Consider the following 13,302-nt stretch of genomic DNA (forward strand, 5'->3'; position numbering starts at 1 on the left):
GCTGAAAGATCCAGAACAGCTGACTCCAGATGTTAAACTGTGGTCCATCCCTGTCAAAGGAGCCACTGCAGCCTGTTTTGTTCCCTTGTGGCTCCCCAGCACCCAGGAAGCACTCAAGCTATTTGCGGATTAGGTGCTGCTGTGCCAGATTAAGGATGCTCCTCACGTACCAATTTGGCATCTTCCAAGAGCTTGTACAGTATTAAGATGTATATATAAGCTGCAGTGTAATGATGAGTGCCTCCGGTTACTGATGGAGGAGGTCTGCCTGCCTCATGTGCCTGGAGCGACAGAGTAGGAACTGGCAGCATCGGGCGTCATGAGGAGGGAACTCAGGCCCATCTCAACCTGCAGCCGCAGGAGCCTCTGCCAGCTGAGGGTCCCTCACAGTCCCTGCACTTCGGTGTCACTACTTGCTACCTATCACAAGCCCTTGATTTCCTCCCTCCTACAAATGAGAAGTTTTGGTAAAAGTAAAGCAATTACTTTGACAGGTCTCCAGCGAAAGCTCATCAGGAGCCAGGTAAGTGGCTGCTTCCGCCCTTACACAGGACCTTGCGCAGTGCTAAGAACAAAAGGTGCGGTGCGGCGACTTACTGAAGGAGGGAAAAGGGACCCAGGTCAAACTGACCTTCCGGGAGCCGAGAGAGCCTTCTATCCTCCCTCGTTAGTTTGGAAAGAGATCCACAGGACAGGGAGGGAACGCTGGTCACACCTGCTGGGGCCAGCTACACAACTGATAAACTTAAGACAAAAAGTCCTTTTGTCACTAATACTCCTTATACTGAAGACCATGGGAGAGAAATTTCAGATACACTACTAGAAAAGTCATTTTTCTTTATATGCATGAATACCAGTGACTAATCAGGAAATCTTTAAAATCATTAAGCAAAGTTAAGACTTGGGATGCCTGGGTGGCTCAGTCAGATAAGCATCTGACTCTTGATCTTGGCTCAGGTCTTGATCTCTCGGGATGATGAATTCAAGTCCTGCATCGGGCTCCCCGCCCAACAGAAGCCTGCTTGATAAAATATTAAGCAAAGTCAATATAAATAAGCACTTTATAGGCACTGAAAAACTGAAAACTAAGAAAAATGTTGGCTTTATAGATTTATTTTCAAAGGAAAAAACAGACAATTTAAATACAAGTCTAAACAGAATTACTCTGTCAAAGGCAGCAATAATGCCAAAACGCGTTCTCACTTCCAGACACTCGCCAGCATCTTCCAACTCTTCTCTCAGTGAAAAAAGGGGGTCTGGCAAAGACAAAGTTAGTTCAGTGGTTTTTTTTGGTGCACTTTCAGTGATTTGATGTACTCAATCTAGGGTAATCAAAGTTACAGACACTTAATACAATGTTTATTTTTAAAAAGTCAACTGATCATAATACTAGAGCCTGAAAAACAGCTAATGTTTACTGACGGGCTTCTTTCCATGTTCTGTGTTAAGTAGTTTGTATACACTACTGAATTTTACCTTCAGGAAAGCCTCAGGTAAGTCCTATCCTTATCTCCATTTTCCATCTGAGGAAACAGGCTTAGAGGCTCGGCGGCCTGCCCAAGATCACCAGCCTTACAGACCTGGACAGAGCTGAGAATAAAGCTGTCTGACTCCAGAGTCTAGCCTCTTAACCCCGGAGGCGTCTCCTGCCTGATTAAGGAGTGAGGCCATCTCAGCTTCCAGAACAGCAGGCTAGGCTGGCTTCCAAGGTGAAACTGAGGGCGGTAGGGGTCTCTGCTTCTGGATTGCCCTGCCCGGTGTTTTGTAAAAGACAGATTTTGTGAGGAAGGCTGACAATCAAGGAAGTCCTGTCCAACAATGAACTGTTCATGGCCTGTCTCAAGGATAAAGATAATCACTAATGCCAGCCCCCTCTGAGTGGCAGATAACCAGAGAGGACCCTGTGTCTTATAACCAGTGAAAATCTGTCAAGGATTTCCAATGTTTGCGTTTCTTCCCGGGTCTTCCTACCTTACAGAAGAACTACAGAGAGGTTAATTCTATGGGAAGACATCATTCTGTAAGTCAAATTATTTACCTGATATTTTATTCATATACATCCTTCTTATCTGCAATGTAATCTACAATTTCTTGTGGACACATTAACTTCTCCGCATCTGTATCAGGAATTTCAAACCCTAAAAGTAAAATGTAAAATGCTATGTAGAAAAACAAATACTTTAAAATTAAACGCATCTCACGCCTCCATACCACCAACAAGTACATCAAAAATTTTCAGCAACCCTCAGTCCCATTTAAGTTATGGGCCAGTTATGTTCTAGACAACAGTTGTGTCATATTGAATGTAACAGCTGGCTCTTTTTTAAAAGCTGTAATTCATAGGATAGAAAATTCACCCATTTAAAGTATAAAACTCAGTGTTTTTTAGTGTATTCACAGGTCGTACAACAATCACCATCACGTAATTCCAGAACATTTTCATGACCATGTTCCCATCCGACCTCTGACTGATACCTCCCTCTAGTGAGCATAATTTGTGAGGAACTTGAACCATGTTCTGTTCTGTAGGACAGCAAAGGCTTTTCATTCAGGCAACTTACTCAAAACTGAGCCATGGACCCTTAAAAGGTCTCTTGTGCACAACCGTCTTTGAAAGAAGCATAACCTGAGGGAGGCATGGTGGGAAACCAGGCCTATGTGTGTGTGTTTGTGTCCTGGGCACACCCAGTTACTTCTCTGGGCATGGCCATTCAGGGTGCTCAGGTGTGCTCAGCTTCTCCATAGGTGAGGTTCTGCCTTTGTCCTGGAGCCCCCACCGACAGCACCCAAATCCCACCCCCTGGCCTTTCTTGGTCACTCAGCCCTCGGCACCACACAGTACATAGTCAAGTACATTCTAAGTGAGGGCACTGTCCCTGGTGCTGACTTCACCTGACAGTAAGTGCACTGGGGGGGTGGGGGTGGGGGGGCTCTTTCTATTTATATATTTGACTCCAATCCCAGTTGTGACCCCCAACATTTCTTCCACCTAAATCAAGAATCACACTGTGCAGACCCCAAACGTAGCCTGTTACCAAATTCATCCTCCATGGCCATGATAATTTCCACTTGGTCCAAACTGTCTAAGCCCAGGTCTTTCATAAAGTGGGAATTTACTGAGAGCTGCAAGAAAAGAACACCAAACATGAAACTCAGCTGGGACAGTATTTGCTTCTTCTCAAGATAACAGGTATGATGTCACTTAAAAGTTATATAAAAGATGCTTACTGTAAAGAGGCCGTGATTTAAATATGAAGTGATAACCAGCATTTTATGTTTAAGCTGTGCTAGCACATACTTGGTGTACTTTGTTAACTTACTCAAGCTGGTTCTGGAATGCTTAACAATACACACAGAGCTAATGATGGATTTCGCTTTCTATATATTTTGTAAGATCTGTGATCACTGCTTGGGAAAACCATCCTGGGGATGTCATGTGCAACATCGTGACCACAGTCTTAAGGCTAAGCTGCGTATCTGAAGCTGCTGGAGAGTAATCTTAAAAATCTTCATCATAGGAAAAAAATTTGTGATTATGTGTGGTGATGGATGTTAACTAGACTTACTAAGATTAGTTCACAATTTTGGGGTGGGGCAGGGAGAGAATCTTATACAGGCACCAAGCCTCGTGCAGAGCCAGACACAGGGCTCAATCTCACAACTCTGAGATCATGACCTGAGCTGGAATCAAGAGTTGGACACTTAACAGACTGAGCTACTCAGGCACGCAAACCCCCTTTTCTCAACTCACATTATACAACTATTATGTTGTATACGTGAAACTAATGTTATATGTCAATTAGACCTCAATAATAAAAACCCCACTATCCTACCTACACAGCAGACTGGATTATTAAAGAAGGAATTTGTTTATGTACTACTATGAGAAAAATGCCAGTGGTTAACTTAAAAAAGCAAACACTGCAGAACAATGTTAATAGTATATTCTACCACTTGTGTGTCTTTTAAAAAGGGTAAGCGGTGGGGGGTGCGGCACCTGGGTGGCTCAGTCAGTTAAACATCTGCCTTGATCAGGTCATGATCCCAGAGTCCTTCCTGCTCAGCAGGGAGTCTGCTTCTCCCTCTGCCCTTCCTCCTACACCATTTGTGCACAATTCTCTAATAAATCTTTAAAAATAAATAAAAGGGTAGGAGATGAAGGTCACATAGTACATAAAATATACACATACAGGGCGCCTAGGTGGCTTAGTGGGTTAAAGCCTCTGCCTTCGGCTCAGGTCATGGTCTCAGGGTCCTGGGATCGAGTCCCACATGGGGCTCTCTGCTCAGCAGGGAGCCTGCTTCTCTCTCTCTGCCTGCCTCTCCATCTACTTGTGATCTCTCTCTGTCAAATAAATAAATAAAATCTTTAAAAAATATGTATACACATACATACATATGTATTGAGTATTTCTGGAAAGATATAGGAGAAGCTGGTTCCACTGGCTGCCTCCCAGAAGGGGAACTGGGTGGGTTAGAGTCAGGAAGCCCTTCTACCGAATATCCTTCTGGACCCTCTGAAGTCTGTACCACTGATTAAATACTCATTTAAAGGGGCACCTGGGTGGCTCAGTGGGTTAAGCCGCTGCCTTCGGCTCAGGTCATGATCTCAGGGTTCTGGGATCGAGCCCCGCATCGGGCTCTCTCATCAGCAGGGAGCCTGCTTCCCCCTCTCTCTCTGCCTGCCTCTCTGCCTCCTTGTGATCTCTGTCTGTCAAATAAGTAAATAAAATCTTAATACTCATTTAAAGAAAGAACATTAAGCCACATCAATTACCTTTTCTGGGTCAATCTTGTCATAAAGTTTCAACACATAAAGAACACGGTCCTTGATCCCCTCTAACGTCAGAGGAGGTGCGTCGCTATACTGGCGGCACAGCTGTGTCAGCGGGACCTAGAACAAGGGCAGGAAGGGAGAGCTGTTGAACCCAAGATGCCTCTAGGTCAGTGCACCAGCTTACAGGAACCTTTCAGAGCTTTTGTGCTTCCGAGAACCACCTCCTCTGATTTCCAGATGGCACCATTGGGCCACCTAGAGTCACCACACTGGGTATTTTCAGAAGCCCTAGCAGTCCAGCAGCATAAAAACGGGCCTCCCCTCCCCTCAGAGCCGGGCTCGGCCCCCCCATGGGGCCTGTGTCCAGCGCTCTGGCCACTCTACTGGCTCCGGGAAGAGCAGCTGCTAAAATCGTGCAGGGTCTGCAGAGGAGTATGTCCTCTTGCGGCACCTTCTGCAGCGCCGGGCTGCCCTGTAAGGCCCTGTCACCTTCGATCGTCAGCACACCGGAGTCGAAATGGCCCACCTGGAAAGGGCTGTCATGGTAAACAGAGAGGCAGCTCCCTGGAGGAGCACACGTGGGAAGGTCTAATATGGCCCCTGACCTCAGGCAGCACAAATGAGCCGGCTACCAGCCCGCAACAGCCCTCATGGTCTATCTGTTTCCCTGCAGGAGAGGCTTGTCGTATGGCCACCAGCAAAACCATGAGCTTTTGATTTTTGCCGTGGTGGGAGTCGTACGTCAAATGTCTGTGATACCAACCTACTTGATAATCAGCTAGGTATTAGGCTGCTGGCTGGATTCTTTCACCAAATACGGAAGGAACTCCAACTTACAGCTCTTCAGGCTGTGGAAGGTACAATGCAGAACAAGAGGAAACAAAGCAGCTGCCTGACAGTTCCGCTCACTGTGGAAGTCCCTAATCTGAACTGGTTTGTTTACCTTTTAACGTTCACTTGAGTTCTTAAGTAAGTTAATTTGGAGTTCTTACAGCATTTCTCCTTAGAAAGTGGGTCTGCGTGTTGGCGCTCAGGTCCCTGACGGAGGCCTTTGAAAATCATGACACTGCCAAAGGAACCAAACCTGTGTACACCGCTAAGAAATATTTATCTTGAAAAAAAAAAAAAATCAAGTATTGAAATCAGGTTTAATAAGCAAGCTATAAAGAGATTAGATGAGGGGCGCCTGGGTGGCTCAGTCGTTAAGTGTCTGTCTTCGGCTCAGGTCATGATTCCAGGGTCCTGGGATCAAGCCCCGCATCAGGCTCCCTGCTCAGCAGAAGGCCTGCTTCTCCCTCTGCCTGCTGCTCCCCCTACTTGTGTGTGTGCTCTCTCTCTCTCTTTCTAACTATCAAACAAATAAATAAAATCTTAAAAAACAAAAAGTGAGATTAGATGAGGCGCTTCATGGATATTCTAAAGGTATTTCTAAGTGCTTTCAGAGTTTAAGAGCACTGGTTCTTTCCGGTCTCAAGGTATGCAGTGTCCTGTCCTTTCCCACTGCAGTGTGGGTTCCGGAGACCTCTGCTGGGGGAACATCTCCAGGCCTACTTATCTACAATCACTGTAAGTCTCCCGGCCACCAATCAAATGAAGACGCAGAAGGGAAAGAGGGAGATGAGATGACAAAAGAGAAGCTTGAGGGGGAAGGATCTGACAGAGGTCTTGTCTGTGCGCATCAAGAAGACGTATGAGCAGGGATTACTGCTGAGGAGAAAGAGACAACGGGAGCTTCACCGCAAAGCCCAGGAGGAAGGATGAGGCTGGGGAGGGGACACGGTACATAACTACCCACCCAAGGGGCCTGTTAGGGGTCAGGACCATCCCCAGCCACACCAGCAAGTCCCCACACTTAGGCCACTGGACACCACATGGAGAAATTGAAGGTCTCCACCGGGGGAGCACAGGCCAGTCTGAAGTGTTGCGGTGGGGGAGGGCACAGTGGGCTAATAAGCATGGAGCAGGCAGGTCTAGTGGGGGACAGCTCAGACTGCAAATACACCTGTACCCTGACACTAGCTTTCTTACTAGCTGTTTGGCCTGGGGCAAGTTACTGAACCCTCCAACGCCACTTTCCTTACTTGTAAAATGGGGATAAGCCACAGTACAAAGCTCCCAGCACCGCTGGGAGGCAACACTGAGGGAATGTGAAAGGCTCAGGACACTGCCAGGCACACCCACAGTGAGTGCTACTGAGCGCTGTCTGGGAAGGCTGGGGTCTGAGACTGGCGGCTGTTGTGGCCCAAAGAAATGATCCTACTCCTTCCCTCTTGAGCCTCCCCTTCTGGTCTTTTTTTTTTTCCCCAGCATAACAGTATTCCTTATTTTTGCACCACACCCAGTGCTCCATCCGTGCCCTCTCTAATACTCACCATCTACCTGCTGGTCTCTTTAGGGACTTCTTATCAGTCAGAGTATGGCGCTGTGCTGGGCACTTTACAAACCACTGCCTCCTTTAGTTCTGACATCAGTCCCATTTTACAGACAGGAAACGGAGACAGAGAAAGGCATCCCGCCCCTGGCCTCCCACCTTGGCCTTTGGGGAGGGCCTTCCTGCCTCCTTCCTGCTCCATCTCAGCTGTTACAAAAAAGAGGAGGCACAGAACAGGCAAGCAGCTCAGCAGTGTCCACGACAGCCAACAATGTTTCTGGTGTTGTCTTCTCCCCAGAGACCCACACTTAACAATTCTATGTGACACAAGTCACTTCCCACAGCTGTAGGAGACGGCACTGTGTGCAGGAAAAGAGTGACTTCCCTCTAGACTAGGAGAAACCAACAACCTGGTTCATCTATCAGAATTCATCTGTCTCCACTCTGCACATCTCTAGGGGAAACTGAGGAACCTCAGTTTAAAGCGTAGGAGAGTGCTTTGCCCGCCAGCTCTGCCACCTGCTCCCTGTGCTGCTCCCCCTGGGAGCAGACACCTCCAGGTCAGTTTGGAAATACATTCCTTACCTGTCTTCCAAAACGCCTGCTCAAAGACCTCTAGTCCTCGTCAACCACCTGGTGCTCTGGCCAGAGCCCTGAGAGCCCACCTCCACTCCTCCCACTGTCTCACCGTCATGTCTACTGGGCGACCCAGCCTGGCTGACTAGAAGACCTCACTTATTCAACGAACCTTGTTTCATGTTCACTCCCTGCAGCCGAAACAGAACATCACATTCCTCAGTGCCCTTCCCAACATGCCTGCATCTTCATCTCGACTCGCGTCTCTCCATTCCACAGACACCCCGAGGGTCAGCCGTAAGAGTGCCAGGCTCCCCCGGCCTCCGCACGTGCTGTCACAGCCCGCTCTGAGTGCGTGAGCAACTGCTACCTCCGGGTTTATGCTCCCCGGGAGTGCTCGTTAGGTCTCCCTTCTGTGCCGTACGCACACCTGTCCTCACCTGTGGCTAGGTCTTGTCTTCACACACAGGACTGTCTCAGCAGCCTGCGAACTCTGCCTCATGTGCCAAGCACTGTGCTGTGGGTTGGAACTACAAAGAAAAATGAAACATGACCACTACCCTCAGAGAAGCTTATGGTCTAATGGGAAAGACCAAGCCAACTAGATTATTTAAGCTGTAATAAAAACATAGGAGGGGGGGGCGCCTGGGTGGCTCAGTTGGTTAAGCGTCTACCTTTGGCTCGGGCCATGATCCCAGCGTCCTGGGATCGAGCCTTGTGGCCGGCACCCTGCTCAGCTGGGAGTCTGCTTCTCCATCTCCCTTTGCATGTCCCCAAACTCATGTGCTCTCTCTCAAATAAATTTAAAAAAATAAATAAATAAAAAATAAAAGTGGCAAGAGCCATGACAGACATACTTGTAGGCTGCTTCTTGAACAAGAACTGTCATTCAAGGAAGAGATACCAAACTTGGAGTTAGCCTTGGAAGGACAAGGACATTCAAGGAGGAAAGGCCAGGCCAAGAAAATGAGGCATGGGACTCACTGTGGGTCTGTGTGGGAAGAAATGAGTTCTTGGCTAGAGACTGAAGGTTACGGGGGCGGGGGACACAGGCTCTGAGGTTCAAGAGGTCCAGCGCTGCAGACACTTGAAAAAGACAAAATAGCTGAACTCTGCCTGCACAAGCGTTTTGCCTTCATCTGGGTACTGTGCCCCACGGAGCTCTTAGGAAGTCCTCTCTGTGCTCTGGCTTTGAGACGGTTCAGATCGGTGCCCTGCCTGGATAAAGTACAAGCCTTCCAGGTTCCATTCTAGGCCACTAACCTTTTTCCAGGAGAACTGCTTTAGCTCCTTTTGGGAGGGAAAAGAGTTGGAATATAAATGAAGAACTAGCTGCCCTGGAGTGAGCAAAGGGGATGGATCTGAGGAGAAAAAAATTTAATGGAACAGAACAGGTGCAGTGAGCAACAGTCCAGATGAAATGAGCAAGGCCTGGAGGTAGAAGTTTGGGGTAACTGGGAAACAGGGAAACAGAGTGAAGACACAGACAAGGAAGAGATTGTGGGTAAGAGATCTTTGGAATTTACCAGCATTTAAGGATTAGAAAGAAAGTGCCCAAGGGCAGGAACAGAGAGGTAGAGAACCAACCAAGACAAACGGTGAACAGCCTTGGGAACAGCAGCAGGGAATGGGCTGGCAAGTTTAACATGAGGCTGCAGTGTCCAATGAGATATTAACTCGTATCTTTCCTTTATGGGACGCCTGGGTGGCTGAGTTGGTTAAGCAGCTGCCTTCGGCTCGGGTCATGGTCCCAGCGTCCTGGGATCGAGTCCCACATCGGGCTACTTGCTCCGCAGGGAGCCTGCTTCTCCCTCTGACTCTGCCTTCCACTCTGTCTGCCTGTGCTCGCTCTCACTCTCTCTCTCTCTTACAAATAAATAAATAAAATCTTTATATGTACCTCCATACCCTTCAACACCTAAAATAAGGTCTGGCAAACAGCCTGTCCCTCAGTTTCTTGAATGAACAAGTATTGACTCTCTCTTCCATCAGCAAAGGATTTAAATGGGAACACGTAGTCAAAACCACTTTATAAATATAAATAAAATGGTTCTTCTGCTGTGTATGAACCAAGCAGAGGTAGCGGTAATATCTCTGAGCACCCTGCTATTCAAGGCATGGTCCAAGGGCCAGCAGCAGCAGAATCTTCTGGAAGCCCATTGCAAATGAAGACTCTTGGGCCCCTTCCCAGAATCTGTATTTTAACCCAAGGGACCTGTAACAACGAAGTCTGAGAATCAGTGCTCTTTGAATGAGGACAATCCCTTTGCATTTTAGCCTACTGTGGACATCAGTCTCAGGTACAAAATACTTGGCAACTTTACCTAATGCCCTTTTAACTCTTAATTTCAGGGTGACACTGTTAACCTTTTGATTCAGGCAATGGGGCCAAGGCCCTATGAATTAATCCATTACATGGTCAGTACATCTCAACTCTAGCCACACAAAAGAATCATTTGGTGACTTCTAGAAACAGACACCCAGACCCCAACTCTGGAGATAATGACTGATTTGGCCCGGGCATCCTTATGTTTTATTCTAAATGTATTCAATACTGAAATGCTAAAACCACTATCATATTGAGTTCACAGGTTTGGGGGTTTCTCAACCTGGCCTTGAGAGTTTCTTCTACCTTAAGGCAATACTTGATCTTGGCCGAACCCTTTAGTCATGTGGCAAACTTAAATGAAAACACATGCCAGTGCCTCATCTCTGAGAAGTAAATCAAAAGGGGTGGGGGTGGGGGTGGGGGGCAAGGGGCTTTTTTGCCCCGCCTCCTTTAAGCTACTCAGGTGATTGGAATGTGCAGCCAGGGCTGAAAACCACTACCATAACAAGAATTTCTGTCTCACTAAGGTGTCATCGGACAGAAAGGCTAGATACTACTTTTCCTCTATCTTTACTTCCAGGAGGCCCGTAAACGGGCAAAAGGCATTACCGGGAGAAATCCTGGGCTCAGACTGCTTTGGAGAAGGTTGTAGGCCAGCGTGGCTTCCTTTTGGCACCCTGTCACCAATTTTCCCCTAGAAAGCTACCACGGAATTTGTCCTTATCACTACGACCAACTGGGACCAATATGGGGAGGTTTACAAGCACCCCAAATAGGTGCTCTCAAAACCTCACTGCACGTCCACGAAGTAGAGACTAGTACCCCCACTTTGCTCTTCAGGCCGAGAGTGGCGAGGTCAAGAGACTCGCCCAAAGTTTCGCAAAGTGGCTGCCAGCATTCGAACCCAGGGATGTTTCACTGTTAGGGCTGCACTCCGGTCTCGGGTCGACCCAGCACCGTGAGGGGCTGGGACGGGTGGGAAGCCAGACGTCGCCCGGTCACCCCCGCCGTGGCTCGCGTGGCCCCGCTGCCTGGCCCCTCCCCCGCACCACCCCGATCCCTGACCCCTGCCAAGCCCCAGCAAAGTCACCGCGAGTCACCTGCGCAGGCGCCGAGGCTGTCGGCGGAGCCCCAGGCCTCGTCCGGGCCCCCGCGGGGCACAGGGTGATGCTGAGCGGCCGGGCTGCGGCCAGCGTGGGAACCCGGGGCAGCGGCGCGAAGGCCGCGGGCAGTCGGCGGACACAAGCGGAAAGGACACGAGCCGCCATGGCTACGCCGACCCAAGATGCACTGCGCCGCGCCCTCCGGCCCAGTTTCCTCCCCGCTCGGCGTACAGGACGCACAGAGCGGCGCAGGCGGCCGCCAATGGCCGTAGCGGCCCCTAGCGGCTCCTGGCGGTACTGCTTCCCCGGGGTGCGCGGTCCTGTCATCCAGGGCCAGAGGCAAAAAGGCTGGTAGGGCCAGAACCTCGCTCCTCCGGTCTTTCGCTAAATACTAATGATTGACACAAGAAAGGAAATTATTTTTATATATTCTCTAAACGTTATGGAACACATTTGTTTAGAAGTTTTGATGCTGCAATTATTCCATAGGTATTAAAATTATATAGGTATAAAAATTATATATAAAACTATATATATAATTACATAGGTATAAAATTACCGAAAAAACATAAATAAATTTTAAAATATAAGTAAATAAAAATAAGACAGACTGTATAGTACTATCTCACTGCTGTAAAGTTATCTCTCTACTTATGCATTCATTGAGAACTTGAGTAACTGTTGGGGGCGCCTGGGTGGCTCAGTGGGTTAAACCTCTGCGATCAGCTCAGGTCATGATCTCAGGGTGCTGGGATAGAACCCTGCGTCCGTCTCTCTGCGCCGCAGGAAGACTGCTTCCCCTCTCTCTCTGCCTGCCTTTCTGCCTACTTGTGATCTCTCTCTCTCTGTCAAATGAATAAATAAAATCTTTAAAAAAAAGAACTTCAGTACACCCTGTTGTGTGCTGGTAGCTATGTGCCTGTTGCTACAGCAGTGGGCAAGCCAGGCAGTCTATTCTCATAGAGTTTACATTCTAGTGGGAAGATAGAAAATAAATAAAAATAAACACCTCCCCTAAGACAAAAAATTCAGGGAAGTAGTGATAAGCACAATGAAGAACAGTAGAGAGCGGGGTAGTGAGGCAGTACTGCAGGAGCGCTATTTTAGAAAGGTGGGCCCCGAAGGCCTCTTAGGAGGTAATATCTGACCTGAGACTTTGATCAGTCTGGGGGAGGGAACACAGAGGCTCAGAAATCATCCTGCTGCTGGCGATGCCAGAGTGTCCCCAACAGTGCCAACAGTTGACACCAGGCTTCTCTAGCATCCTGATTCCATTACCATCACTTTCCTGCCTATTAATTAGTTGGAAGCATAATTGTATCCCGTCTTTGGGAATGATCAGTGAATAAATGGCTCAGTTCCATTTTGGGTGGCAACCTTCAACTTCTGCAGAAAACCGGCACTAGAAAATCTGATTGAAGGACAAGGATCAGGGCCCATTAGATGGGTTCAAGCCACCAGTGACACACCAGCCTCTGATGCTCCTTCCTGGTCAAACTTTGGGCCAAATCCATGGGACAGATGTGTGATGTGACCGGCAGCATTAACAGCACAGGGAGCATGCAAGAGCCTGACTGACTACTAAGCCCCAAGTTGCAACCCTCTCTTCCCACAACCTGTCTGTATTTCTGTGTTACATTGAATCCTTTTGTCAAAATTAGTAAGTCCCCTCTTATTTATTTATTTAAAATATTTAATTTATTTATTTGACAGAGAAAGAAATTACAAGTAGGCAGAGAGGCAGGTGGGGGGGGAGGGGGGAAGCAGACTCTCTGCTGAGCAGAGAGCCAGATGTGGGGACTGATCCTTGGATCCCGAGATCATGACCCGAGCAGAAGGCGGAGGCCCAACCCACTGAGCCACCCAGGCGCCCCAGTCCCCCCTTATTTAAATGACATACTTTGAAAAAATTAAAATAAATGACATACGTTGTTCCCCATGGTCCTCTTTGACCCACGCTTAACTTTAAAAACCCAATTTTTTTTTAAAGATTTTATTTATTTGACAGAGAGACAGTACAAGTAGTGAGAGTGGCAGGTTGAGGGAGATGGAGAAGCAGACTCTCCGCTGAGCAGGGAGCCCGATGCGGGACTCCATCCCAGGACCCTGAGATCATGACCTGAGCTGAAGGCAGCTGCTTAAGTGA

General features: G+C 48.1%; 1 protein-coding gene across 1 annotated transcript; it reads right to left on the reverse strand.

The window, feature by feature from the left end:
- Positions 1-1,092: 1,092 nt before the first annotated feature.
- NDUFAB1 (NADH:ubiquinone oxidoreductase subunit AB1) lies at positions 1,093-11,382 on the reverse strand. Its single transcript, XM_059155449.1, has 5 exons — positions 11,154-11,382; positions 4,778-4,894; positions 3,036-3,123; positions 2,039-2,138; positions 1,093-1,256 (listed from the first exon to the last, which is right to left on the reverse strand). Exons 1-4 carry the CDS (start codon positions 11,319-11,321, stop codon positions 2,047-2,049), a joined length of 465 nt encoding a protein of 154 aa, XP_059011432.1. The 5' UTR covers positions 11,322-11,382; the 3' UTR covers positions 1,093-1,256; positions 2,039-2,046.
- Positions 11,383-13,302: the final 1,920 nt, after the last annotated feature.

The sequence above is a fragment of the Mustela lutreola genome, chromosome 17 (genome assembly GCF_030435805.1).
Source record: "Mustela lutreola isolate mMusLut2 chromosome 17, mMusLut2.pri, whole genome shotgun sequence".
Taxonomy (NCBI): domain Eukaryota; kingdom Metazoa; phylum Chordata; class Mammalia; order Carnivora; family Mustelidae; genus Mustela; species Mustela lutreola.

What these genes read in the sequence shown, in the direction of transcription:
- NDUFAB1 (XM_059155449.1), bottom strand. Translation starts at nt 11,321, where the DNA reads ATGGCGGCTCGTGTCCTTTCCGCTTGTGTCCGCCGACTGCCCGCGGCC. An exon ending in ACAAGATTGACCCAGAAAAG is followed by an intron (nt 3,124 to 4,777) that starts GTAATTGATGTG and finishes CTTTTCTTGCAG; the next exon opens with CTCTCAGTAAATTCCCACTT. An exon ending in GGCCATGGAGGATGAATTTG is followed by an intron (nt 2,139 to 3,035) that starts GTAACAGGCTAC and finishes TTTTACTTTTAG; the next exon opens with GGTTTGAAATTCCTGATACA.